Source organism: Aquila chrysaetos, chromosome 2 (genome assembly GCF_900496995.4).
Source record: "Aquila chrysaetos chrysaetos chromosome 2, bAquChr1.4, whole genome shotgun sequence".
NCBI lineage: Eukaryota > Metazoa > Chordata > Aves > Accipitriformes > Accipitridae > Aquila > Aquila chrysaetos.
This window is the reverse complement of record NC_044005.1, coordinates 27,066,112-27,094,032: the sequence shown is the minus strand read 5'-3', so window position 1 is coordinate 27,094,032 and position 27,921 is coordinate 27,066,112. Positions and strand designations below refer to the sequence as shown.

Here is a 27,921-nt window from a genome sequence, read left to right as displayed (position 1 = left end):
GCCCCTCTGACCCCGCTCCCCCCGCTCCGGAGAGGTTGGTCCGGCCCTGCGCACTTCCGGCTCGCGCCGGGCCTGCTTCCGGTGTCCGCCCTCCGGCTCCTCCCGCCGCCGCCGCCGCGATGCTGCTGCTGTGGCGGGCTGCTGGGGGGCTGGGGCTCGCTGCGCGCCCTCCGGCAGGTACTGCCCGCCGCGGGCGCCCGCCGCGGGGAGGGAGGGCGGGCGCCGGTTGGACGGGCGGGGACGGCGGCGGCGCCGCCAAGGGCACCGGGACGCGTCCCCCCCTTCCTTCCCCCCCCTCCTTCCCCCCCCCGCCCGACGCGAGGCACCGCCGCCCCGGGCGCGGAGGGCAGGGCAGGGAGGGGCGGCACGGGCGGCGGGGCTGCCCCCCACCCCCGGGAGGGGCCGGGGCCGGGGTGAGCGCGGCGCTGCCCCTTCTCGGGGCCAGTGCGTGTGCCGCTGCCCCCTCCCGGGCCGGGCCGGGCCGGGCCCGCCGCCCCCGTCGGGAGAGGCGGCGCCTCGCCTGCGGCACCGGGCAGAGCTGACCGAGGGGAAGAGCCTCCGAAAAGCGCCGCTCTCGGGCTGCGCGGTCGCCGCCTGTCGCTGGGCTGAAGCGGTTTGGGGGGCGGCTCTGTTGGCAGCCGCGACTCGCTGCGTCCCCCGCCTCGGCCTCCGCCGGCAGAGACCCTCCCCGGCCGGGGTCGGCCCGGTGCAGAAACGGCAAATGAAGTGGTGCCTATTTTCTTACTTAATTCCTGTGCTCAATTTTCAAAGCCGTCGTTGAACCAACCGGTGCAAACAGCAGTAACCTGTGCTGGTGGTAGGCTGGGCTTGCGGGGTCCGATAGCCAGAGCCAGCAACTCAAATCAATACCGTGGCAGCTCTTGGCCCGCTCGTTTCTGTCGTTTGCTGACTTCGGGCCACGTCTTCCGTTTAAATAGCAAACATGCACAGCTTTGTCTACGTACATATATATAAGCATGCGTATACATACGTATATATGCATGCCTACAGGAGGAAAAAGGTCACTTCTCTTCCAGATGACCAGCTGAAGCCTTAGAGCATGAGATTTGATTTTAGCCATTGTGTGAATGTAGGTGAGGAAGTGTTGACAGCTAATTGTAATGTTGAACATTATGTTATGCTTCCCCATAGGGCTATTGTGTGTTAAATGCTTGTCTCTCGGCACTAGAAACAGATTCGTGTTTATAAATATCTCTGTGTGTGTATATAAAACCACTATAAACAATTTATAACTAACTATATAGTTATATTTTGTTTTACATATATGTCGATACAAATTGATTATAGTGTAGGTTAAAATAAGCTTATTTAAGTGGCATTTTAACAATATTTATGCTTTGTCAGCTCTCAGTGGTGCTGTGTAATTACACAGAATGGAGGGGAAAGCCAGATGGAGTATTCCAACCTTTTACAAAACTAGTCTGCAAATCAGGAGGTTACAGGAGGTTATAGCTGAGTGCTAGGAAGGGAATATAATTTTATTTAACCTGTTAGATGTACTAAAAAAGTTGAGAAGTCAAGATGGTAGCAGTAGTTTGATTTCCATTTCAATAGGGACATGGGAAGTAAGTTTTGACGAAAGGGATAATACAGGCTTTTGGTGAGATGGAAAGAAACGCCAGAACTTGGCAAACCTCTGATGGGAGAAGTGAGAACAATAGACATGTAAAAAATTCAAAAGTGTAGGGTTGAATGAGAGGACAGTGGAGTCAGCAAGAAACAATGAGGGTAGGGCAGGGTTGGCTGGATTTTGATGATCTCGTAGAAGAGAAAAAGGTCCTGGATTCATGTATCAGGTAGAAATCGTGAGTGTGCATCAATAGCCTGCATCCAAGCATGTAAGACTCGAGGTGGAGGAGGAAAGGCAGCTGTTGAAGGATGACCTGAAAAAGTCCAGAGAAGAGCTAGTCTGAAAAAGGATGGTTTGATCAGGAGCTACGTTCAGTGCTTTGAGAATCAAGTCCTCCTGTTTATCTGGGGAAGAGTTTTTAAAGAACTTTTTCTTCCCTGTTTGATCTTCCCTGTGTGATGGAGTTCTCAGTCTGTCATCTTAGTAACAGTATCCTTTACCATTCAGCATTGTTATCTCCATCCCATCTTAGCATCTGCCCTGCCATGCTGTATATAATTGTGTTAAAATCCATGAAAGATGTGCCATGGGTTTTTTGTGTGTAGCAGTGGTTTGTGCTCATCCTTGTTGTTAAAGCAGCAGCTTCTTTGCTTTGAAGAAGCCAGGGCTGGATAACCGATTGCTGCTTTGCCTGTTGTCAGAGCTGCCCAGCACTGGGCTTCTGTTTTGCCTCTGTTGAAATTAACTGTACCTTCTTCAGTTAGTGTCCTTACCTGAACTGGTCACTGTTCCCACTCCTGGAGAAGAAATGTGTAGGTATACAGGCTGTCACTTTAGCTGATGTATTCCATAATTTATTTCACTGTGTAGTGACCTACTGGAAGGTGATGGCTCCTTGAAAGGTGTGGCCTGGGACGCTGTGTGCCAGGGTCCCTTCGACATAATAACAGTTATAAAAGCAATTCTGAGAAGTCATGTGAAATGTAGGGGAAAAATTAATCACTTGGTGTGTGAGTCACTAGCTAATTAGACCAAGACTTATTTCTTCAAGTGAAGGCTGTCTCTTTAAAGTGACCCAAAGTGCTAATGCCAGCTAGCGAAAACTAAATATTTCTATTTTCACTGAAGAAGCTCCAAGATCAGGCAGAGGCAGATTTAACCAGGTGATACCAGGAACAGGTGCAATCACAGTGATTCCTTCCGGGAAAAAGGGAACAGGAAGCAACCCTGTCAGGCATCTCTTGGAGCTGCACGTGCGTCTCTGAGGTACTGTGGTTAAGGGATGGACACAAGAGAGAGGGAGTCTCCTTATCTTTCATTAGTGCTTCTTCCTCCCATTAGAGCTCTTTCCCTCACTTCTTAACCTGAAAGACGGAAGGGTAGAGTGATACCAGTTTTTCTCCTTAATTTTGCAGTGGTTGTGGAGCTTTCATCACGGAAGAGAGCTGCAGGTGTGTTTTCTTGCAACAATTTATTTTAGGACAGGCCTTCTAAACTTTTTTTTTTAAACCTTACAGTAAACTGGTCATGAGCAAATAAAATTGGCTGGTTTTGCCTCAGTCTGGGTCTGTACCTCTTTCTTAACAAGTTATGTGTAGGGTGCTAGGAATACCTTTACCACTTTTTTTATGAAGCACCCAGGAAAACATTAATGGGCAGAGGGGAGTTCAGGTTGCTTCAATACAGGATCAATACAGGAACTAACCTATGTGCTTAGGATTGTGGTGCTTTACACACTTGACCAAGCAGAGTTAACTTGAAATTTGTCTTACTGATCCCAGCTTAGGGCTGTCTCTAAACAAACCAGATCTGAGTTAGCAGGGCGCCCGTGCTGCACCAAGATTAAGCGTTGTAGCATTCGCGATGACTCTGCAAAGTCTGTGCAGTGCTCCCTGCTTTCCCTTCCCCAGTCCGTCCTGGGGCAGGGGCTCCAGCAGGCCCTGCTGGAGGCTGTTTTTGCAGGACTGTTGGTCCAGGATCGTCGGTCCCTGCAGCGGGCTGGCAAACAGGGTAGCTGCATGGCGCTGTGCTGGAGCTCCTGAGCTCTGCCAGACCCACGCTGGCTTAGCAGCAAGTCAGCCTGGCCGCCTTCATCCTTGGCACAGCTAATCATAACCCTGTTGAACTGCCCATTGATCATTGAGTTGACCATGCGTTAATATCTGAGAAGCCAAATCGATCAATACGTTTGGGTAATTAAACTGCCAGGTGGCTGATTCCAGACCTGTTAGTAGTTTTGATGATATGGAGTGTTCACTGAATATATTTTTGTATGCTACAGCGCTCAGTCCTGCAGATGGTGTGACAAGTTTAAGTATCTCTGTGGTCCTCGATGTCTATACTGTCTTACCACACACAGCTCCACAAATTATTTTGGTATTTAAGATCAGTTATATCCCATCCTGCTTGCTCTGGTGAAGCTGAAATCAGGGCTTATATGCAAACTTCCCTTCAGACGCTGAAGATGTGAATGAAATCTAATTTTTACCTCTTACCTTAGCTGCTGGATAAGGGTGCTTTGAGCTGTTGGGTAGCTGTTCTTCCAAACCAGTCAACTGCATTTTAGTCATGGTTACTGTGATATTTTCCTATAGCTTTTAAAGAGTTCTTACATTCTCCAAATCTGCAGGTTTGATGCTAGAGAAATGTATAATAACAATAGGGAAGGTAACTGGAATATCTTGAAATGTCTTTTACTTTTGAGGAATGTTACGCTGAGCTAGGAGTGCAGTCAATGATTACATGAGTGTGAAGTGAAACATCACCAGAAGGTGGAATTCCTGGCTCAGTGAGGGCAGTAGAAATTTTTCCATCAAGGGAAATTCTGGCCTTCTGGAGTTCAAAGGCTCCATAGCCTTAAAACAAACAAACAAAAAAACCCCAGATGCTGCATTTGTGACTGTAGGAGTAAACATCATGGGATGTTTTATTGTTGTATCCAGTAGCTACCCTTGACCTTCTCATTCATAGCAAATTTTAGTGAATGAGTCCTTAGAAATCTGTTCCTTCTTAAAGAGGAAAGTATGCATGAGAAGGTCAAAACAGCTGGAGCCACAACTGAAAACCAAGTGCATCAGGTTTAACATCGCTCCACAGGAAAGAATCCTGGAAGGAGACAAAGCAAAGAGGAGGGTGTAGATGCTCTCGCCGTCTCCTGCTATAGCACGTTATGGGAAAGTAGCATGCCTGCAGTCTAGAGCATGGGAATGATGGGTCCCATCTCTGATCTAGGTCTCGTGGGAAAACCAAAGTCCTTCTAGGGTGGGTCTGTCTTTTTGCAATACTGATAGTTCCTCTTCTCTCTGACAGGGGAACTGTACTCTGGCAAGATGTTCTCTGTCTGGTGAGTCTTATGCTTTTATTTCATTTCAAACTACCTAGACAGAACAGAGCTGATGATGGAAATTGGTAATAGGTTTGATTGGGGTTTATTTCCGTCAGTCATGTAATGAAGAAACAGTTGGTGAAATGAGCTGTGTTTCCATGTGAGTGCCTCCCTTGCCTAATATATGTACTGCCCAATCCATTCAGCTCTGGTGAAGATTTCACAGCAGCAGCAGAGTGTATTTCAAGCACTGCAGTGCTTGAAACACATACTGTTGCAGAGCCTAGCTCTCTAATAAACTCCTTTGAAAATGATGGGTGAATATTAAGTGACATGTCAAATCTAGTATGCCTATGAACTCCTCTTCGCTACTTAAACTGGATTTTCCCAGAGCTCTGTTTTTTCTAGCTGTACTGTGTTATGTAGCATTACCTCACTCACTTCTGATTCCACATTGAGAAACCAGTTAAATCTGCTTACCTTTTCCAGCTCCTAGTGTTCCAATAGCAACTCTTTAGTAGGGGATGGTGTCAAAATTGTATCACTTTTTTTAAAAATCAAGTGGGGAAATGGTTCTTCCTTCTGGCATTGTGTAATTGAGATAACTATGTTCTCCATTTGCTATGCTGACTCTCTTTAAGATCAGACTGGAAAACTGCCCAGTGCTCTGAAAAAGAAAAGGACAGGAGTTTGGTTCATAATAAAAATTGCAGTGTCAGGGCATGTGAGCAGTGTGGGAAGGGGACGGTGGGGTATGTGAAACTGAGAAGCTATGCAAGTACCTCCCTGCTGTGAGCTTTGGAAAGAAGTGTTCTTGGGACAAGAGGTAGACAGAGAGCAGGGGTAATGGTGTCTTGCTACTCTGCCCTACACCCCGTTTTCATTCTTTTTTTGACTCCTTACCTATCCATGCAACTGTGAGGCTTCCTGGGGGTGCCTCTTAGGGGACTGATGCCTTGCTCCTATTAGGAACCCCTTTGTATTGGTGAGGATAACTCAGCAGCAACTGAGGTTTTAGCAGTCCTGGAGGTGTTCCTCGTAGCTGTTTCCTGGTTTTGTTCTGACTGGGGTAGCTGCTGCTTTGTTTGCCCTTTTCAAAGTTCTCCTTATGAGCATCGAGGTCAAGATACAACTGTTTTTCCCATCTCTATAAATCTAGATGAAGACAAGACCACTGTTCTTGGCAAGCTCTGGGCAGGTTTGATGGCACTGACGTGCCTCTGTATGCTTATATTCCCCACTTAGTTGCAAGCTTCTTTCAGGGTGGACAGTGGTATCCTCTGCACTCTTTAACCTGACAGGGACACTTGAGGGCTGGACAACGTTCCTGTGGGGTAATACCATTTTCATTCACAGGTGTGGCTGGGAGCCAGGGACTGGCTTACATGAACAGCAGGAAGCTTGTGTAAGTATCTGCAGGAAAGTTGTGATGTGGAGAGGCTGGGGCTGCTCTAGCCCTGATAAGATTTCAGAGCTGGGAGGCAGAATATGGTTGGCTGTCATAAAATCCCTGTGCACATCATAGGAGCGTGGAGCTAGCCCTAACAAAATCTAGGTTTTGCAGGTCAGAAACTCTGGCACGCTTAAAGAAAATAAACCTTGTTTGGAACCAGATACTGAGGCATGGAAGGGACAGGAATGAGGAGACTGGTGATAAATGGATCTCTAGCCTTTGATTATCTGACTAGAAGTCTTTGCTCTATGGTGGCCTCCTGGTATGATTTCTGTCAGAAGTGGCATGGTTCAGGGAGCTGTTGTTCATATGGCAAGGTTTGTATTGCTAAGGTGGTCTTGTGAAAATGTATTTGGGGAAATAACCTTAAGAGCATATCCATAAAAGCCTGAAAAGCTGGTCTGTTTTGCACCAAGTAGCCTGTGTTAGAGGAAATGCTAAAGCACGTTTGCTTCAGGTTTCCAAATGTGGTGTCAGTAGATACAAAAAACATCCTTTGGAACACTTGGGATTGCCAGGTCCCTGTGAAGGGACATGGTGGAGAGAAATAGCTGTCTCTTGGATGTGTTGCCATAGGCAATTTACGGGACTTTCTCTTTTTTTGGAGCAATCTAGCAACTTCTGTAGAGATGACGGTCCTGATCTGGAGGTAGAAAATGGTTACTGCACTAGTCTTGGGCGTAGGGTGGGCTGTCTGGGTCAGCCTTTTATCAGTATTTGAACCGCAGGGGTTCTGTTGGGTTGCCTCCCTAAATTAAAATTCCTTAAATGTCAGTTCTCACTGAGTTACTGAGAGCACTAGTGATGGTAAGCTGCAATGTTTCCTTTCTTAGTGGGATTGTTGCAGCTTGAACAGTAAGTAGGTGTCCTTGGAACAAATACATCAGAACAGCTGAGCAGCCTTTCAGATCAGTTAAGCAAGTGTAAATTCTGTACTTCAGCTTGGTGCTGGCAGCCTGCAGAGGAACATACTTCTGTGTTCATGTCTTTCTCTCTTTCTGCAGAGTAAATAGCTCCAGTGTCTTCACTGTCCGTTACTTCAGAACCACTGCAGTACGTAGTAAGTAAAAAGTCAGGAGTCAGCGGGATGGCTCTTGTGCTACCTGTTGGTGTCCTGACAACAGCTGAAGCTGCCTCTTCCATTCTTGGTCTAGGTCCACTGCTGTCCCACCTTGGCGGATGGCTGAGTGTTTATGTCCTGGGGCCTTAAAGATTTTGTCTGGCATTCCTGTCACAATGTGACTTTCAGTCCAATGGGAATTCTCTTGTGTTAATCAGTGTTGAAGCAAGGAGAAGGCCAACGTTTGATGTCTGTTGACTTACCCCCTCTAGTAGAGTCCTGATGACAAGAATGAAGCAATGCCATAAGTTTTGAACTCTGAATGCGTTCAAGTCTGTCTCTCTCTCTCTCTCACAGGGGATGACGTGGTTACGGTGAACACACCAGCCTTTGCAGAGTCAGTCACAGAAGGAGATGTCAGGTGGGAGAAAGGTAAGCTGTTGCCTCTTCCCTGAAATTCTCAGAACCGTTGCTGCTGCACTGGGCAGCTCGGGGGTGCATTGTAGTTCACTGGCTGACAGCCTGCTCTGTGCCTTTCAGTCTGTGACAAATGAGGCAGTTAATTGCAGTTCTTCTGAGGGGTAAGGATTGCAGTTACTGCCTCAACACCTCTCTGTCATGGGTGATGTTGGGTGAAGGGTGATGTCTAAACTGGAATCAGACTCTGCAGTAGATTGATGTTTGAGCTAGACTTTTCTTTAGCAGCTGTGGAGAACTGGAGTGAGAAAATTCTGGATTAGTGGGGGAGACTGCTGTGGGTTAAGAGGGGAGGCCAGAGCACACCTCCTTCCTCACAGTGGTCTTCATATCTATCATTCAGCTGTTGGAGACACAGTGGCAGAAGATGAAGTGGTGTGTGAGATTGAAACAGACAAGGTAGGAGTTTTCTGGACCAAAACTTTTTCTAGTTCTGTAGCAGGTACCCTGTATGGCTCCTCCCCACTAAGAGCTCCTAAAGCCTGCAGGCCCTGCCTGTGTCTCCTGCTTCCTTGATGGAGAAAAGCTTTTCTCATCTAGTATGAAAGCTGGCTGTGCCTTAAATGAGAATTCTTTGATAACTTTCCTTCCTCATACATTTGATTAAGCATCAGTGGTGCTGATGTTTGTTGGAGCTGCAATTCCACTCTTCCTTCCAATTTCGGTGCTCTAAGCTTTGAAACATGTTTGTGTTTAAACAGAGGAGAAATCTGCAGAGCCATAGGATGTCTTCAGACTGTTTTAAATTTAGCCTTTAATTTTACTCACTCCTTAAAGGACTCTTAAGCTTTGAAGTTCTTGCTAAAACGCCCTGCCAAGTTCTGCTTCCGGTGTTGCTGTCAGGAAGATGCTGGCAGCGGGTCAATTCTTGATTGTACCCTGGAGCAGGAAGATCAGGCTATATGTTACACTGCCAGCATCTCCCAAAACTTCTAAGCATTGGCACAAAATCCCAGTGGGGGGTGTGAAAACGGGCACAAATGGTGCGAGACAGAGCTGCTGTCTGTGCCAAATTACAATGTCTTATCTGCGCATATTGGCATCTTGGGCACTTGTTCTCCATCCAAAGTTTGGGGGAATTTCACTGATTTTCCGTTTTGCAGACATCAGTGCAAGTTCCAGCCCCAGCAGCTGGTGTGATTGAAGCCCTTCTGGTACCCGATGGTGGCAAAGTGGAAGGGGGGACACCTCTGTTCAAACTCAGGAAAACTGGGGGTAAGTCAGGCATGTATAACTTGCACAGGCCTTCCTGTTTCCACCAATCTTTTTCTGAAGATGGAAGCAAGGCATTTAGAGGGATCCTGAGAGAGGTTAAATGTTTCCTCCATCTGCCTCTCTAGCTGGAAGAAAATACTCCTATTCTTTTGTCCATTAGAAAAGCATAATTTCAGCCCTTCTGAGGGCAGAACTTTCCTTTTGCTCCCTCTGGAGGAGACTGCAGCTCTAAGTTAAAATTAGTTGAGAATTCCACTGATACAACTCCCTTCTCCACCCTCTTCTCTTTAGCATTCAATCTTGTGCACAGTGAGGAGATCTAGGGTGTCGATGAGTAAAACACTTTCACCTTGGGATCCTCTTGTGGTGGCTCCTATCAGTTCAGTAGTGCTGAGAACATAAGGGCACTCTGCTGGAGGGTTAACTTTTATCAGGTTGGCTGGACTCAGAGATCCCTGACAGTGGAAGCTGTTGTTGCCCTTACCATGGTTCTTCCTTGTCTTTCAGCTGCTCCTGCCAAGGCCAAACCAGCAGCAGCCCCTCCTCCTCCTGCAGCCCCTGAACCTGTAGCTGCAGCTGCTCCTCCCCCTGCTGCAGCACCAATTCCCACTACAATGCCACCAGTGCCGCCTGTGTCAACTCAGCCCATTGATAGCAAACCAGGTGAGCCAACAGCCATTTTCTCCTATTTTCAAGCCTCTCTTACTTGGGGAGAGTGTGTAAGCTTAAAGACAGCAAACAGCCTGGCATTTATGGTGAAGGCCTCCCCACATTATTGCCCTGCATGCTCCAGACTAGAGAGCTCAGCTATGCCTGGAACCTGCCCAGCCCAATTCAAGGCTGTGTTGCTTGAGCAAGGAGCTCAGATGGGCTTTCTACCTCAGGGCATTGCAATTAAGCCCTGGCTTTCCTTTTTGACTGATGTGTTCTTTACCCTCAGTGTCTGCGGTGAAGCCAGCTGCAGCCCCAGCGGCAGCCCCTCCTGGGGAGGCAGTGCCCAGCAAAGGTGCCCGATCAGAACATAGGGTAAGCTGTGGGAGTAGGGGCTTGCCAAGGCTTCTGTTGCTGGGTGACAGTCTGTTCTGGCATAAGTCTTGAGCTTTCTGGATGAGTCTGTATCTACCTGTTCACATCCAGCTCAGTGGGGCTGTGACAGATGGGAAATTCTCTACATGAGGGCACCGCTTAGGGGTGGGCTGGAGGAGGAGCCAGGTCTGATCTGACGCAGGTCTTTTCTAGGCAAAAGTCTTGTCTTGAACTCTGCTGACTGAGCACAGAAGGCTCAGTGTGATCTGCTTGGTCTGTCCACAAGCCCTCAGCAAAGGGCTGAGGCTGCTGCAGCTGCCTTGTGCATTCTTAAGAGAACATGGTTGAGCAGCCTGCTTTCTTAGCAGTCTTGCTCTTCTCTCATTAGCCTCATGCTGGAAACCTATGCATGCTTGGAGGTCCTGAGGAACACATAGGTTGGAAGTAGTTATACTGTGATGCATTTCAGCACTGCTTTTCAAGTGAACTGTGTATTGAGCTGGACAGCTCTAGTGAAATCAGCTCAGCCTGTCATGCTCCTCAGGGAGACCTGGAGTGAAAACCTTGGCCCTAAACATCTATTGCTAGTCAACCAGATGGCAAGAAGAAGGGCCTTTTGAGTTTCTTGTGCATTTTGCCCCTTGAATGAGCTTGAGGTAGCTTCTGCTTATATCTTTTTAATTTTCAGGTGAAAATGAATAGGATGCGTCAGCGTATTGCTCAGCGGCTGAAAGAGGCTCAGAATACTTGTGCCATGCTGACCACTTTCAATGAGATCGATATGAGGTGAGGAGCAGACCTCTTTTTCCCCTTCAAGTAGAAATAGATGCAGGCAGTCATCTTTAAATAGCAGTCAAGACCTTGCTGATTCTCTTTGGAGAGATCAGCAACATGTCTTTTGGGACCTCTTTCTTAGGTGAGTACCACGATCTGCACAGCTTCATCACGGCCACATTGGTGTTGCAGTATGAGGGGTGCGTAGCTTCCTAATGGCCTGTCATTCCTTGGGAGTCATCTGCTGCTTGTAAAAGGGGCAGTCTGGTTCCTCATCTGTGTAGTTCTTGGTTGAGGACTGGTAGATATCGAGCAGAAGACCAGGAGTGACTACTATCACTTGTATAGTGGCGATTAGAAGACAGCAAGATGTATCATCTGCTTTCTGCCACCGCACCAGGTTACTGCTTTTGGAGGTGGGCATATTTAGCTTCCAATGAGGTGGTTCCCCAGGGCTCATCAGCCTCTCAGGTGAGCACTACATAGGTCTGAGGCCTTTGCTGTCAGATGATGCAGCTTTCCAGAGACAGACTATCATCCTTCCCCATCCCCTCTGGGCACGTGGGGGTCTTCTGACTCAAGTGCTTGCACAGACTGAACACACTAATGGCTTTGGAGGGTGGGCAGCTTATGTTACAGTGCATTAAGGGGAAATTGTGCCCAAATCAAATTGCCTTGTGAAATCCTATTCTGCTCCTTAAGACAAAACATGTAAATATTTGGGTCTCAGAACAATAAGGTTGGCAAAATAGTCTTGATTGGAGAGGAAGTGCTGCAGCTTTATCTCCTCTCAGAGGCTCATTGAGGTGTCGCTTTACGCTGGCCTCGGGCTCTCATTGCATCTGGTAATCTGGTTTGGATTGATTGCTGTGAGGTTGACTCGTGAGGACCTGTGCTGGGGCCTCCTGCTTCCCGCGGGGGGGTCAGCATCTGAAAGGAGGAAGCCATAATGAGCCAGTTTCATAGCAAACCTCGTCCTCATTGCAGCAGTCCTTGTGTCTTGGGAGACACTAATGTCTTTGGGTGGTAATCCTAGCCCTAAACAAGGTTAGGCGCAGGAAAACAAACACTCTAAACCATGGAGACCCCTGTGCCTTGCTGAAGCTGTCTCTTCAAAGGCTCAAGGTCTCTGGAGGGGGGAGGGATGGACCATGCAATTCCACAGCTCTGGTATTAGCCTAGAATAGGCAGAGCTTGTAGCCACAGCTTGGTTGAGTTTTGTAAATGGCCTGAGTTCTGATAAGTAGAAGCAGTGGGGAAACATGATTAGTCTGGCTGAGGGCTGCAGGTGGGCTGGCACCCACTACCATAGCATCTGGGAAGATTTCTTTCATATTCATGCAACTCCCAAAGCCGGAGAGTTGGGTACGGAGGCATTGTCGTGCTGGCTGGCTCTGGACTTGCACAGTGATTGAAGTTTTTTCCCTCCGTCACCACGTGCATCTTTTCTGCTCTTGGCATTTTCTGGTTTTTCACCCTTCCGGGGCTGGCCCAGCTACACCTGCTGTTGCTGTCTGTGGTGCCACACTGGTGGCAGCACTGGTGTCTCCAGAGAATCAGAGACAACATCAGGTCTAAGCAGGAAATACACCATGCCCCATCTTGCTTAGGTGCCTGGCAGTGTGGGCCATGCAGGTTAACCCTGTCCTGTGGAGTTTGTGGTCCAGGACCAGTGCCTGTTAGATCCTTTGGCAGGGGCCTTAGAGCCACCTTCAGCCCACTTCACCTATGATGTTTGAAGGATTTTTCAGCAGACTGGGGGTTTGCCGGTTGGTGGTGCAGTTATGCAGTCCTTGGGGCTGGCACTGAAATCTGTTACAGAGCAACGGAATGGTGTTTTCTTGGGCTCCCTGCTGACCAGCATTATCACGTGTTTTGCAGCAACATCCGGGAGATGAGAGCTGTACACAAGGATCCCTTCCTGAAAAAGCACAATCTGAAGCTAGGTTTCATGTCAGCTTTTGTGAAAGCTGCAGCTTTTGCTCTGCAGGACCAGCCCGTTGTGAATGCAGGTGAGTGGTGACCCTTGCTGGTGAGTTGCATGTCTCACCAGTGAACGTGGCAGAGTGGGGGAAAGCAGGTGGCCCAAGTCCATGGCAGGGCACATAGCCTGGACAAACAAGTCAAATACACAGAAAAAACAGGGACAGTCCTACGTGCTGCAGCTGATTTTGCTAATGCCGCTTATGTAGGTAGAGGACAGCTTGCCAAGAGGGGCTCTATTAGGAAGGGATTGCCAGGAATGGGGCTGGGGCCATGCGTACACAGCTGCAGAGGGCAGAGCCTGCTGGTTGGTGTAGAGGTAGCTGCTGTAGGTGTGATGCAGTTCCTGGGAGGTGTCAGAGGTACTTGCTTAAATCTAGAAGAGGAGAATAACCAAGGGAATGTCCGAGGGGGGCTGACCTATCTGGACTGTGTTTCTTTTCTGTCTATCCTGGTGCTTCTCCCATAGGTGCAGTGAGGGCTCATTTTTCTCTGGAGTTATGTTTAAGCTAGAGATGAACAAGTTGTTATGATTTTGTGGCTACGTCTGGCCTGTTGAGCCCTTGATCTTGGGTACTGCATGTGAAAAACAGCTTCTTTCTCCTTCTAGTGATTGATGACACGACCAAAGAGATTGTATACAGGGACTATGTGGACATCAGTGTCGCTGTAGCAACTCCCCGGGTAGGTACCTTGGATGCTTTGGCCATGCTTCCTGCAGCCTCGGGTCATGGGATGGTCGTATACTTTGAGCCAACTCAGCTTTGAGCTCTGCTGCAGCAGAAACTTACCGATGAGACTGATCTTCTAAATGAGGCATCTGATATATTGTGGACTGCTGAGATGGTTTTGGGAGAAGGTGGAGGACCAAGAATATTCTGCCACTGTACTAGGAGATGGAGTAACAAGGTCCTTATAGATCTCAGTGGTTAATGAGTAAGGCCAAGTTAGGGAAACCCTTTTTTTTTTTTTTTTTTGTGGATCCATGAGGATATGGCATAGGCAGTAAAAGCTTTGCATGTCCTGTCCTTTGGCTAACCCTGCTGTGTTGTTCCACCATTTCTGTAAATGACATTGCTGCTTCAAAGAGATGTTCCTGTCCAGGCAGATTATGGGATGGAGGTACAGATGTTGAATTAGTTGGTTCTGTTGTGAGGCAGAGGCTTGGCCACGACTGAAGTTCTGTCACTGCTCCCAAAGTCTAGGGGAGGTCCATCTTAAAGAGACTCAACTCTTCTGGTGGAGAAAGAGGTGGCAGCTGAACTCTACCCAGTGCCTCACCTGCTTTTATGGACATGGAGCTGGATCCAGACAGACCTGGTTGATTTTATGAGACGGGCTTACAAAGGCAAAGATGATGTCTCATTTACGGTGTCGGCCCTTAGTGCTTGTCATGCCAGGTTTCCCGGCAGGCTGCCAGGGTGCGAGGCAGCTCTGCCAACCACCTGCTGTGTGCTGAGGAGGATGTGTGTCGCTGCGGTGAATTTGCTGACCATGCACTATGCTTCTCCCTAGGGTCTTGTGGTCCCTGTTGTTAGGAATGTAGAAAACATGAACTTTGCTGACATAGAGCGTGCTATCTACGAGTTGGGGGAGAAGGTAAGGAAAGTTGGAGGTTTTTCTGAAAAGGGTTGGGAGGAATGGGAAGAATTGGGGGTGCTGAATAGGCATGAATTGATTCAGTCCCTCTGTGTCATCATCTCTGACCTCTAACACACTGAGTTGTGCTGTGGGGAGTGATCCGGTTACATCTGTAGCTGTGCCCGTGCCTTACAGGACAGGTCTACCTACTTGTTGCCCTTCCAGAAGACTGCAAACTATGCATTAGCGACATGGTGTGTCTTCACCTTTGTCTCTAGAGGCCAAGGCTGAACTGCCCTGGGGTAGAAGTCCCTGTGTCCGTCCCCTGCAAAAGCAGGAGTTGGAAGCGAAGGCAAGAGAATCCTTCCCCAAAGCCAGTAAATGTTCAGATCTAAAGACAGGATGCATTTTCAAGTACTTCGTGCTGGTTTTCAGCTGAACAGATCAATAAGTGAAGGTCTTGCCATCAGCATTTATTCCTGGAGAGAGTGAACGTCCAAACCCTTGTCCTTTGCCTTCTGTGATCTGTGCAGCTTTCCAAGACCTTGCTTTTTCTTCTAGGCACGGAAGAACGAACTGGCCATTGAAGACATGGATGGCGGCACTTTCACAATCAGCAACGGAGGGGTTTTTGGGTCACTCTTTGGGACACCTATCATTAACCCACCCCAGTCTGCCATCTTAGGCATGCATGCCATCTTCGACAGGCCTGTGGCTGTGGGAGGCAAGGTAGGTGGAGCTGTGCAGGAGGTTTCAGTGAACATAGGGGAGAGCTCAGTGGGATGAGGACCATAGCCCATATGCTTTTTCTAGGGAGTTGGTGTCAACTTCTAAAAGGCTTTACTGTGAAGGAGGAGCAGAGACTAATGGGTGTAGGGCAGCTTTGCTGGCACTGGTACTTGCCTGAGGTCTGCAGGGGGCCTTGTCCTATCTGTGAGGGAGGGGGAGAAATGGATAATCTGCTTAGGTGTGGGGAGGAATAGGCTGTAGCCTTTGTGATAGAGAACAGCTCCAGAAAGGGACCTAGTCTTGCGTGGTGCGGACCCAGCCTGAGTGGTGATCAGTGCCTGGGTGAGTGAGTGGGTAGGTAATCCTGCCAGGCAGGACATATCCAGGAGGGCCTGAGCCCTGGATTCAGGATAGGAAAAAGCCAGGTCTTCCCGGAATTCACAGGAGGGTATTATACAGGCAGTAGGGCTGAGCTCACTAATGCCTGTCTTATTCCTCCCCTTCAGATCGAGGTGCGGCCCATGATGTATGTGGCGCTGACGTATGATCACCGGCTGATTGATGGCAGAGAGGCAGTGACTTTCCTGCGCAAGATCAAGGCAGCGGTGGAGGATCCCCGCGTGCTGCTGCTTGACCTGTAGAGCAGCCACACCCCCACACAACCCACCCAGGGCAGGGCCACAGCACCAGCAGGGGCAATGCAGGGCATTCAGGAACTGGCAGGGGTCATTCCAGTCTCTCTCCCTCCGCTGTGATCGGAGCTGTCCCAGAGGGAATTGTGGGGATAGCTCCTACCTCCTTTCCTATTCTGTTTAACAAAGGTTCAGTTTCTCACGAGGATTGCTATGCAGTGGGCCAACCACTGAATGGCACTGCCTTTCCAGAGCCAACTGTATGGCATCCTCTCCCTCACAGCACCGAACTCTCACCTCTAGCTTGTCCTATACCACTGGAAACTGCTTGCTGCTGCTGTGCTAGGGTACCCTTCCCTGCCGCTCCAAGGCAGGTTCAGCTTTATTTCCTAGCACTGAGGTTCCTGGGAAGGAGAGGAGAGGAAAGGCTACTGTTCTATCCCTGTTTTGCTTGAAAATATTTCACACTCATCTGCCTTGCAAGGGCAGTCTGGGGACCCCCAGGCCACTTGCAGCAGAGGTTTTGATCAGAGCAGGGCTTGAGGTAGATGTCATGCCTCTGGCAGTGCCCTAGTTACACTCCCTCCACAGACAGGAACGCAGCGGTGGCAGCTCCCCTGCTTTCCCTTGGAGATCGTTTGTCTTTCTCCAGCCTGGTCACTGTGGTGTGAATGTTTGTCTGGGTGGGCAGAGCCCGTGACCTCTGTGGAGGTAGCACTGTTCCTGGGGGCACAACCCTTTCACCATTACATGCCTGACACGGGGCTAAGAACCAGCCCCCAGCAGCTGTCCTTGAATCACAGCTCACTGACGGTGGATCTGACTGCTGGCTTCCTGCGTGCAAGGGCTTGGCCTGCTACCAGCAGAGAGACAGCTGGGGAGGGCCAGGTCTTTAACTGTAATGTACATCCCAGCCCAAGGCTGCTGGTTTTGGGGGGAGGGGGGCAGTCCTTAATCTGATAGCGCACACATGTATTGGGGAGTGAGGGGGTTGCTAGTGCCTGCAGAGTCTATTACTCTTACCCTCTACGCAGAACTTGTAACTAAAATATTTAACACAGCGGATTTTAAATGAAATAAAACTGGGCAACGACTGCGAGGTGGGGTGTGTTGAGGGGATGAGCAACAGCTCCTGGGTGAGGACTCAGGCAGCAGCTTCCTTAGCGTAGTGTAAAAAGCGTTTTCTGGTGGTGAGAGAAAAGAGGGAATGGGAGCTGGGCCCATCACTGGGGGTAATAAATTGAGGCTTCTCTGGCTGTGCCAAACCCTCTTTGGCACAGAATTGGCTCTTCCCAGCAAAGATGAGGTTTTCAGGGCTGGAAATCCTCCTTTTCTTGGTCTAGCAACAGAACTGTTACAGACAGCAAGGAAATCCCAGTGTTTGCTAAATGGCCTGATGGCCAAGAGGGAGACCTGGGACAGGCTCTTAAAGTACAGGTGTGGAGCCAGGTTGGTTTTTCCCTGCTACAACAGGGGAGAATTATAAATCATGCAAGTGGGGAAAAAGGCTGTTAAGGGTCGCAGAGGGAGAAGGGAGGCAAGATCAAATAACTGCGAAGCAAAAGCTGTCTGTGGTGCTGAGAGTGTCTCCCCAAGGAGCTGTCCCTGTTGGAACAGTACGAAATCGTTCCTGGATCATGGCAGGGTTTTTCCAGCTCTGACATCAACTTCAGAGAATGGTTTGCCTTTCCCAGCTATGAGTGAAGAAGACAGCCCCTTTTAACAGAATATGCTTGCGCTCACAGCTGGAATGCTGATGAAAGGGAGAGCAGTTCCTAGTACTAGTTCCTACAGCTTCCTGGCAGCTATGGACAAACTGGTGCATGGAGTCCGCTTTCCTCTGTCCCTGGTTGAGGTAGAAGGGTAGGAGGAGAGGAAAAACCCCTTCCCTGTGCAGTAAAGGAAGGGCAAGGAGTCTAGCTACTCTTGAACAAATAAATTGAGTGAAAGAGAAGGTTCTGATCAAAAAATGCTGCTAGCACCCAGCCCTCCATGCTGGTTTAGGATACAGAGGGCCCACCTTGACTTTGTATGTGAGCCTGGGGAAGGGCAATGCCTGTATTCTGTCTGGAGCTGCAATAAATGAGGCCTTTGAACTACCCAGGGAGTGAATGTACAGTCAAGCTTTTAAAATGATGCAGCCTAGGAAACTGCTTTTTTTAATCTGCCCTGTTGGCGCTTGCTGTAGGAGGGTCATGCAGCTGCGGTGCTTGAAGCTTCCTTTTTTTGACCCACCTGGGTGACACCCATGGCACTGTGTTGCAAGAAGCCATGCTGTGGCTTTTGGTCAAGGGTCAGTGCTGCTGAACCTCCCCTGAATCACAAGACTAGGAGGCTGCTGGCCAAGGGTGCAAGCCTGCTGTTGGAGGGTTCAGCCAGTGCATGCTGCCCTAGAGAGAAAAAGCCCCAGGCTTAGCTGCTCCTGCTGTCTGGCTTGCCATGGCATTAGTGGTCAGCTCCCCGGTTAGTCCTCTTGCTTTTGCGCAGCCTTTGAGGTGTCCCCTGCCCTTGCTGGGGTGGGAGATGAGTTTCTCCCGGGCTCTGCTTCCCTCTGGTGGACAAGTGCTCCTGCTGCTGCTTGAGAGCCAGGCTGAAACAGCGAGGAGCAGGGTGTTGCTGGTGGCAAGGAAGAGCTGGAACCAGCTAACCACAGGAAAGTTTCACTGGTGCCAGTAATTCCTTACTATCAGGGATAAGTGAGCAATGGGAGGGAGTGCTGGGAGGGCCCGGCCCAAACTACACTGCTGCCATTGCTAGCCATCCTTCCAGCCTATGGCTTTGACTTGCGCAAATGAGCACAGCAGCCTCTGCTTTGGGCTGTTAGCATGTTTGTGCTTTTTCTTCTATCCTAGTTTGTATTCACTCTTATCCTCCTCCCATCTGTGCTGGCTCTCAGAGTTCATCCCTTTAAACCCTCACTGTCTACCCATGGATGACTGTGCTCAAAGCACAGCAATGAGGGCAGTGGGGTTGCTGGCCTTCCAGCGGAAAGGAGCACCCAGGCACAGGAGGCTGGAGCCAGATGGCTGCGCAGACTCGAGGCCATGAGGCAGGCAGGGGTACAAGGGGAGATGGCCAGGCACTTGGTGTCACCTTCTGGGTTTTGGCTGCAGGGTGGTGACACCCAGTGGGCAACACCAACCCAGGGCTCCCAGGCAGGTTTGAGAAACAGATTTGGGGCTCTCCCTCGCTCAGCACACTAGGCCCAGGCCTGGCTGGTCTAGCTCAGAAAGAAAAGGACACTTCTGCAAGCGATAATGAGCGGTTTATTTTTTTAGAGGGCTGGGGGGAGAAGAGCAGACGGCTGCCTCCCATCTCACCCCTGCAGAAGGCATTACCCACACGTACATGCAGTCAGGGATGGGAACAGACCCCCGGCTTGGGCACCAGCCCATGGGGCCTGGAGGAGATGCACTTGGAAGCCACAAAAAATAACAGGGCCGGGGGGGTCCCTGGGGTAGCAGCAGAGATAAAAACCATAGGGAGGGAGTCCCAGGGCACAGTGGTAAGCTGAGCAAGGGATGCCCCAGAAGGGGAGCATGGCCTCTCCCTCGGGGTGGGCACCTGGGCTCCCCTTTCCCACGAGGGAGGACCTAGAGGAGACGACAGCCTGGCCCAGACCGCAGCCTCCTCTCTTGGAGACACCAACAAACACAAGCAGAGACAGAAGAACATGCAAGGCTGCAAAACCTCATGTGTACGCCACACCGGGGCAGCGCTTGCAGGCAAACCTCCCCCCAGCAGGCAGAGCTGCCAGTACCACTTGGGGTCACAAGTGCCAGGGACAGTGGCTCTGTGCCCAGCTCCCCGTGGGAGGGACAGCCTTCCTAGCCCACCAGCTTGTTCCATGGGATGGTGCTGAAGAAGGAGTGGGACTTCAGCTTCACCATGCCACCTCCTCCAGAGCCCAAGCGCTGCTTCGGGTTGTACTGCAGGAGCTGCAGAGAAAGGGAATGGGACAGCGGGATGGGGACAATGGGGATACTGGAGAAGCTACCCAGGCTGGACCCTGCCTTTCCCCAGCCTCTAACCCATCCTCCCTCCCATCCACCTGAGCCCCTCACCTCCGTGAGCAGCGATGTAGCAGCCAGGCTGAGCCCCTCTGGCAGATGCAGCTGGGTATGAGGTTGAATCCCTGAAGGGTGGTTTTGGGACAGTGGCTGCAGGAGGCAGAGTGTGATGGTGAGCGGCAGCACTGAGGAGGGTAGGAGCACCCTCTGCTGAGCCTTCATTGCCTCACAACCCCAGCCCTACATGGCAGGATTTAAAACCCGGGGCCCTGAACACCCAGAGACCATGCACAGGCACTAGGAATCACACACATGAAGCAACCTGGCACAGCACTGAGGTGCCAGCAAGGCAAGGCACCCTCCCAGCCCCTGCATGGCAGGGAGCCCTTGCGCTACAGTGTCACCTCCTCCTCCTCCCCCCCTCCTTGCACAGCTCCTCTGCCTCTTACCACTCCTGTCAGCAACTCATACAAGAGAGAGCCAAAGCTCCAGCAGTCAGCTGCTTCAGTGGGCTCCGCAATCCCCCCCACTTCTGCAGAAAGAGCCAGAGAGGCGTTAGAGCTAGAGGCAGGGAGCACCAGTGGCTGTACTGTGCTGGGCACATCTTGCTGCCAGCAGAAGCCCCCTCACCCCCGGTCGGTGCTACTGGGCAGAGGGCAGGAGAAGGCAGGGGACGCATCCCTTACCTGGGGCACTGTACAGCTCTTCCTGTGCCTGGCTGCAGTATTGGGGCTCCACCTCTGTCCACTGGCCAAAGAAGGTGAGACGGACATGACCTGCAGAGCAGCACCAGAGCCAAAAGCAGGGAAGGTTAGGACAATGCTAGGGACTTTGGTCAGAGCACAAAGCCAAGCCATATCCCTGCAACTGGGAACAGCCAGGGCAATGGGCCCCTGTCATGCTCTGAACGCAGAGGCACTACACATCCCCTGGCCTCCCAGTGCTTGCCCGAGATACCCAGCAGGCATTCTCAGCTGGTGAGACTGGTTAGGTGGGCTCCAAGCTCACAGACCTCAGTGGAGACTGTAGTGAGGAAAGAAACAGTTTTTAAAAGGGGGGGGAAGGTTAGCTTTCCCCTTGCAAAGCTCTCTGCATTTTTCTTTTCCTGAGCAATTTGTACCTCTCCAGTTTGCCCCAGATGTTGCCAGCTCAGCAGGGACTTGCGCAGGCAGCCGTACCCATGGCTCGAAGGCATGGGATGGCTCCAGAATATCCCAGCGGGCAGTAACTACAAGCAGGGGAAAACTGCAGTCCCACTAACCTCAGGCACAGTTCAGCTGGTCTCAGCTTCCCCGTGCTGGGCCTTCCCGGGCAGCCAGCCCCAACGTGGGAGCAGGGGCAATGCATTCCTGTGGCTATGGCCCCTGACTCTCCCGCTGCAGAGCCATCTCTTGTAATAACTGCTTGGAAATCCCAGCTGAGACCACACTTCCAGGCTCAGAAACATCCAAACCTCCCCAGACTCCCACCCTCCCCCAAAGCAAACTCAAGAAAGTCCATGTCTCCTGGAAATGGGGCAAATGGCAGTCTCCCAGCTGAGAGGCCAACCTCCTCCTCCTCCTCCTCAGGGCAGCAGCCTGGGGCATGACCTACCAGCTGCATCAAGCAGCAGGTTCCTGGGGTTGAGGTCCTGGCACAATACACCTTGTTGGTGAAGTCCCTCTAAGGCCAGGAGGATTTCTGCTGCCCACAGCTGCACCTGCTCCTCCTTTACAGCCCACGCTCGCCGGCCGTGCCCATGGGAAGGCAGAGCCCTGCACTGTCCTGACGGTGGCTGCTTGCCAAGCCGGCCACAGGTCAGGCTTTCTCCCCGTGAGGGCTCCCGCACCACTGGGTCAGGCCCACAGGGCTTGCCAGAGCTGGACGTGGCGACTCCTGCACGAAGCTGCCTCTGACCCGAGATCAGGAGGGGGCGAGCCCAGGGGACCTCAGACACTTGCTGAGATGGCAGATCCCTGGCCCCTGGCTGGCCCCCTCTCAGAGTCTTCAGTACAGGGGCGAGCGTCTGGGGAAGCCTGGGGTCTTGTTGTGAGGCTGCTCTCTCCGATACGCAGCCCACGCTGCTGGTTAGAACATCCCAGGGGTAGACAACCAGGCCCTGACCAGCAAGGTGGCCGGGGCCTTTGGCTGATGCTGCTGGAGCATGGTCCAGAATGCCAGACGCAGCCTGTGTCACGCTTAGATCCTGCCCTCCAGGTGCAGCCCTCGTGCTGCTGGCGGGAGCTGGGCGAAGCTGGCAGTGGTTCCCTGAGCCGGGGTCCATGGGGTCAGGGGACTGCTCCTGAGTGGGTGAGGCAGCAGTGTTTCCCAATACTTGGTGGGTCGCAGAGCCTGGGAGGCCACTGCCTGTCCGAGCAGAGAAGATGGAGACTTGGCTGCTGCCCTGGGATCTTCCCACGCCATCCTCTCTGCCATGGTCTCTCAGGGCTTGAATGGTGTTTGAACTGGCAGAGCCCTGCTGAACACAGTACTTGGAGCGGAGGTGAGACCACAGCGTCTCCCCTGGAAAGCAGAGAGAAGAACAAGTGATGGGGCAGAAAGCATCCCTGGTTCGCCCACTGCGGACACAGCCCATTCAGGCACAGGCCAAGGCCCACACGCTGGGGACGTGATTGAGCATCATTAACCTCCCCTGCAGCAAAGCTCAAGTCCATGCAGAATACTCCCCAGCCCTACAAGCACACCATGCTCAACACCACACCTCCTCTGGGACCTAGCACACCAAAGGCTCATTCCCCCCTCCTTTAGCAGCGCTGCTCCCCATTCTGCACAGTCCCATTGATCCCAGCTCTGCCACTTCCTTGTCACAGGCCAGCCACCTCTTCACACATGTCCCTCATCCCACCGCCATCACCACTTTCCCCTGAAAGCCTTTCCTCCCCACGTGACAGAGATGCCGGAGCGCTCCCACAGCACAGCAGAACCCGTAGGTCAGCGATGAGCCACAGCAGCGAGCCCTGGAGCCCACAGCATGCTGCCAGGGCTTCCCAGCCTCAGTATGTTCAGCTGCTGGCTGCTTTCTACAAATTCATCCTACAGCAACACATGAGGAGTTGAGGCTGTTCTCCAACACGTGAGCCTTCATTTGTCATTGCTGGACTCCAGCTGCTGCTCCCTACACATCCATTCAAGCAGCAGAGAGCAAAGAAGCTCCCTGGGACAAGCCTTGTCACACTTCTTCACCAGGATCTGGGACAAGCCTCAAGTTTGCCTCCCTGTCGTACCCAAACCCCAGTGTGCTCCCTGCCCTTTATGCCCCGATTGTCCATCTCCTCTATTTGGTCTGATATCAAAATCCAGTGTGACCTCTTCTTTTGTAACCAAAAAATGTTTTATAAAGGTCCTATCAAAAAATTGTTTTGCTCTACAACTTCCAGGTGAACTACCTCACTTGGTTCTCCTTCTCCATCACCTTCCTGTCATGGTCAAACAATGCCAGTAAAATGAAGAGGTTCTTCTTTTCAAGATGCTGGACCACATCAACCTCTTTACCTCAAGGCATGACCATTCCCCTCCCATGGGACTCTGTGGTCCCTAAAGCTAGTTTCCGTATAACACCCACACACACACAACCTCTTTCTCCTTGTAGGTCTCCACATGTCCACTTCTAGGTTACTTCCCCAGTCAGCTCTTACCAAACCTCCAGAATCCCCAATCCAGCTGAGCAGCTCTTTCCACAAAGTCTCCAAGCCCTGGTACCCACCACCCATCTACGAAGAAGACAGCTTGTGCTGTCACTATAAAAAACAGTCCCAAAGCAGCAGGAGAAACGTATTTGAGATTTTAAAAAAGGGAGGTTGGGGATAAGAGCAGGCAATGCAGTCCTCACTCACCCTGCACGTGCTCCAGGTGGAGGAAGATGGAGTCCTCACTCACATAGTAGCACAACAGCTTGACCATAAAAGGGACCCCATGAGGGATGATGGTCTGTCGCTCGCGGGTCTCAACATGGGATTTGGGGAGGCTCTGAGGAGGTACAGGTAGATGGGCGTTACAGTATGGTAGGGACTTGGACTCCCTGCAACCTAGCACCTGGCAGGGCAGGAGACCAGCCAGAAAGGTAGCGTGCCATCTGCCAAGCCCCATGGCTGCTCCCCTGCATCACCTGCGACGGAGCTCCCTGTCTGTGGAAACCCACAGCTCATGCTGAGAGGTCTGTCAGTCCCCAGCACCCAGCTGTGATAAGGCAGGGCTCTGCAAAGCTCTGCCAAGGCGGAGCGCTCCCCACCTGCACTGCAGGACCCAGAGGACACTGCTGGTCCAGAGCAGTGGCCTTCTCCCACAACTGCCCCTACTCCCTTCAGACGGGAACCTGCCATCCCAGCCCGCTCTCCTCTCCCCTCTGGAACTGATGCTTTTCCCTGTCACGCCAGAGCCTCCTTGTCCAATTATTGAAGTCCTTTATGTTTAGCTCCAAGGGCACCGGAAAATGCCCTAGGACTTGTACTGAGCACACCTCGCCCACAACCTGTTTCAAGGGTTGACCCAGATGAACATGGGTGTAAGGCTTGGCTTGCAGCATTACAAGGCAGAGAAACAGCTGACCAGGGAGAACCACTTTGCTTCTGATCACAGAAAATGGCCGAGGCAACCAAGAGAAGCTTTATGAACAATGAACTTCCTCCAACACCTCTGTGAGCTGCTATTTTTTTGGTCCTCCCACCTGCCCCAGCCATCTGCTTGGACAAGGAGGCTCGTGACATGACAGGGAGAAGCAGGCAGATGAAACTGAAAATACCCACCTTAAGTATAAAGGTCCCGCCAGTGGCTGGATCCTGGACGATCTGCACCTGGGAGCAGTATATACAGTACCAGTCAGAAGCAGTGACTGCTCCCCCCGCAACACACAGCCTACAGGAATGACCCAAGGGACTCGACTCTGGAACCAAAACAAACTCCCACCCAAACTAGAGGAGTTTGGTGGTGCTCAAACCCCTACTCTTGAAAGACAAAACACAGGTTATTAGCAATGAGATAGCCATGCAGACAGGGAGTAGAAAGTTAATTAAAACAAGAGGTGACTCCCACACCATTTTTGCTTCCTTCACAAAGAAGGGTTTTGCACTGCTCCTTCTGGGCTCTGTGGGCCATGCTGGGCTGCCCACCTGGGCTTCGGCAGGACAGGAGGACCACATCAGTCCTGACAAACTGCGATGCGTGAACGGCAGAAAGCAATGTGCCAGTGCACGTATGGAGACAGTAAGCCTGGCATCTTCACTCCAAGATCATGAACTACTAATTAGTTTATTCATCCAGATAGCTTGTCTTCTGCTGAAGTCTAGATTATCCACAGGAGTTCACCATCACGGTACCTAGGCATCAAGCACGATTCCATGCATGGGAAAGAACTGGATGCATCAACCTCCTTGTAAGTACCTTGGGAGCTCTAGTAAACAAAAGTAATGGGGACATCAACAGATTTCCCAACTAATTCCTAAAGAGGCTTGCATCCTCGCCTGCAAATTTTCCTTGGTGGGAATGGTGTGGACGGATACCCTCATGTTCCTTGGTGGGTGCGCTGGGGGCCGGCAGCCCTATCCCAGCTTCCAGGACCCTCCAGCTTACACTCCCTTTGGTCCAGCCCCAGCCTCACCCCCCAAGTTCCAGGTCGAGTCGTTACCTTATCGATCACTCCCACCACCTTACACCGTCTCAGGTTCTCCACTGCCGAGCTCAGTGTCCTGATCGGCCGGAAGCGCAGGCTGCTGTAACCCTGCAAGGCGGTGAGAGAAGAGGATGAGGGACATAGAGGCGCTACTGTCCATGACAGCGGGTGGGAGAAGTCCCCGCGTTTCCAGAGGAGGCAGCCCTACTGCCGGGCTGGTCAACATCCAGAGACAACGCTGCAACGGCCGTGGTTGATTCCTAACATCAGCTGGACCATTTTCTTGGCCCGCTCCTGGATTGCTGAAGTTTTCAGGGAAAGCTTGCACCTGCAGCAGGGGTAAAATCACTCCGAAATTTGTACCTGGACCTGAACTGCTTCAATGCTAAGGGGATCTGTATGGAAGGTAGTCACCTTTCTCCCCTCGTCCTTCTCACCAGGCCCCGGCCCTGCCCTGCCTCACTCCCCTCTCCCTTCATTAACGACCTCCTTCCCACAATGCAGCAAGTGGCCATTGTCTTTGGTTTCCATCCAGATGGGAACAATGATGGGGAACACGACATTTTCAACATCTGACAAGGTGGCTCCCCCCAGTGGCTTCAGTCCCACGAAAAATGGCCATTTTCACTATGGCGGCAGCAAGCTAAACACACACACCTTGGGGGGTCCTGGGAGCACCCCAGGCAAGCTGGGCCCACCTCGGCTTTTCGATCCAGGCAGGGTGAAGGGCTGCCAGCTCCCTCGCAGCCACCGTCATGCCAGGACACTCTGCAGCTGACGTGTCTGCCATTTTCTCTACACCACCTTACCGTGGCATTCGGCAGAGGCAGTCGAGGAGGATCACTGGGGCTGCTCTGTGTGTGTCCCCCCCAGGTCTCCCAGTGCCACAGATCCGCTGCCATCCCACCCATGCCGCCCCACGCCAGCCCCTCACCGTGGCGGTGGGGTTGCCACCCCCGGCAGCCCGCTGGAGGTGGCAGTTGAAGATTTCCTCCGCGCGCCTCAGATACTGCGTGATCTTCCGCTTCACGGCCTCCCGACGCTCCTTGTTGGGGTCAACTGCGGTCAGCGCAGAGGGCGGGCGTGAGGGGCCTGCCACGCTCCCCCGAGGGATGCCCCCGGTCACATTGCAACGCTCCCGGGAGGGGTACCCTGGCCCCCCGGCCACACTCCCCAGAGGGACGCCCCGGTCCCCTCAGCCTTCTCCCAGTAGGGATGCCCCGTCCGCCTGGCTGCAACCCCCGGAGGGGATGCCCCGGCCCCCTTGTCTTCTTTCTCCCCGGAGGGATGCCCCGGCCCCCTCCCTGCTCTCCCCAGGGGTTCGCCCCGGGCCCCCCGGTCGCGCTCCCCGGAGGGATGCCCCAGCCCCCCGTCCTCCGGGGAGGCCCCACGCACCCTGCACGCCGCGGAGCAGCACGTCCACGCCGTTCTGGTAGTGGTTGAAGGCCTCCTCGTAGTCCTCGCTGACGTCCCGCTCCAGCGCCAGCCGCAGCTGCCGCGCCGCCTCCACCAGGTAGTCCCGCCGCCCGCCGCCCTCGGGGCCCGCCGGGGAGACGCGGCTCCGCAGCTGCCCCAGGTAGACGCGGGCCTGCGCCAGCGCCCGGGAGCAGGGCTCGGCCTCCGGCCGGCTCATGGCCCCGCACCGCCGCCCTCCGCCGCCGGCAGACAGGGAGCGGGGACGCGCGGGCGAGGCGCGCCGCACGCCCCGGACCTCTCGCCGGCCGGTAACCGGCGCCGTCGGCCGGCACGGCCCCCCGGCCCGGGCCCCCGCCGGGCCCCGCGGGCACGCAGCGAGGCGAGCGCTGCCGGCAGCATCCTCCGGCGCCGCCAGATGCGGCGGGCGGGGAGGGGCGGGGCAGGGCCGGGCCCGCGTGCCGCCGCGCGCCGCCGGGGCGGCGCTGATTGGCTGCGGATGAGATCATCGTATCCCCCTCCCCGCCCCCCCGCGGGGGGCTACGCCGGGGGGGCCGGACCGGCGCGGGGGGGGGGGGGGGGTGTCCCGGCCGGGGTCCCGCCCCCGCCCCAAGGCAGGCTCCTCATCGCCCCGTTAACGTGCGGTGAGCGCCGCTGCTCCGCTTGCTTTATTATCATTGTTATTCACCCTTAATTATCCTGAATTAATAAAGCTCCCGTTCATTAAGTACTGCCTTTGCTGCCGTATTTCCCTCCTCCTGTAAGAGGTAATTAGCCGTGTTTTAAACAGCCGTCGCCTCTCCCCGCCTCTGGAAGGGTGCACCCGTCCCAGCAGCTCCCCGCAGACCTAGTCGAGGCAGCAGGGACCCGGGTGGGTGACCCGCCTCTTCGGCACGGCCCCCTCCCGCGCCACTGGTGAGTCTTTCTGATTTGCATCCTGCAAGAAGCAGGTGTCGTTGCCCTCCTCCGGCCTCGGGTTCTTGGCCGGCCCTTCCGCCAGCTCTCGCAGGCTCATTTGGTTTTACAGGCTTATTTCGAATATACAGA

General features: G+C 52.5%; 2 protein-coding genes across 3 annotated transcripts; one reads left to right on the top strand and one right to left on the bottom strand.

Moving 5' to 3' along the window:
- Positions 1-83: 83 nt before the first annotated feature.
- Positions 84-17,945, top strand: DLST (dihydrolipoamide S-succinyltransferase). The gene is made up of 14 exons (XM_041120546.1): positions 84-177; positions 6,273-6,321; positions 7,374-7,429; positions 7,787-7,861; positions 8,250-8,305; positions 9,010-9,121; positions 9,629-9,784; positions 10,062-10,147; positions 10,836-10,933; positions 12,803-12,933; positions 13,515-13,588; positions 14,420-14,503; positions 15,047-15,214; positions 15,721-17,945. The coding sequence occupies exons 1-14, from the start codon at positions 120-122 to the stop codon at positions 15,853-15,855; spliced, it is 1,338 nt and encodes a 445-aa protein (XP_040976480.1). The 5' UTR covers positions 84-119; the 3' UTR covers positions 15,856-17,945.
- Positions 17,946-19,092: 1,147 nt separating this feature from the next.
- RPS6KL1 (ribosomal protein S6 kinase like 1) lies at positions 19,093-27,351 on the bottom strand. 2 transcript variants are annotated; one of them, XM_029999791.1, is made up of 10 exons: positions 26,857-27,317; positions 26,396-26,520; positions 25,477-25,569; positions 24,599-24,646; positions 23,690-23,822; positions 21,450-22,358; positions 20,543-20,632; positions 20,306-20,388; positions 19,911-20,006; positions 19,445-19,784 (listed from the first exon to the last, which is right to left on the bottom strand). In XM_029999791.1, exons 1-10 carry the CDS (start codon positions 27,092-27,094, stop codon positions 19,674-19,676), a joined length of 1,926 nt encoding a protein of 641 aa, XP_029855651.1. In that variant the 5' UTR covers positions 27,095-27,317; the 3' UTR covers positions 19,445-19,673. The 2 variants fall into 2 exon arrangements, with proteins under 2 accessions (XP_029855639.1, XP_029855651.1); XM_029999779.1 differs by lacking the exon at positions 20,306-20,388 and having other exon boundaries at positions 19,093-19,784; positions 26,857-27,351.
- Positions 27,352-27,921: the final 570 nt, after the last annotated feature.

Excerpts from the sequence above, each read along its gene's own strand:
- DLST (XM_041120546.1), top strand. The coding sequence starts at position 120 with ATGCTGCTGCTGTGGCGGGCTGCTGGGGGGCTGGGGCTCGCTGCGCGC. Across the intron at positions 9,785-10,061 it reads GCCCATTGATAGCAAACCAG|TGTCTGCGGTGAAGCCAGCT; the intron begins GTGAGCCAACAG and ends CTTTACCCTCAG. Across the intron at positions 12,934-13,514 it reads CCAGCCCGTTGTGAATGCAG|TGATTGATGACACGACCAAA; the intron begins GTGAGTGGTGAC and ends TTCTCCTTCTAG.
- RPS6KL1 (XM_029999779.1), bottom strand. The coding sequence starts at position 27,094 with ATGAGCCGGCCGGAGGCCGAGCCCTGCTCCCGGGCGCTGGCGCAGGCC. Across the intron at positions 24,647-25,476 it reads TGGTGGGAGTGATCGATAAG|GTGCAGATCGTCCAGGATCC; the intron begins GTAACGACTCGA and ends TACTGCTCCCAG. Across the intron at positions 22,359-23,689 it reads CCACCTGGAGCACGTGCAGG|GGGAGACGCTGTGGTCTCAC; the intron begins GTGAGTGAGGAC and ends TCTGCTTTCCAG.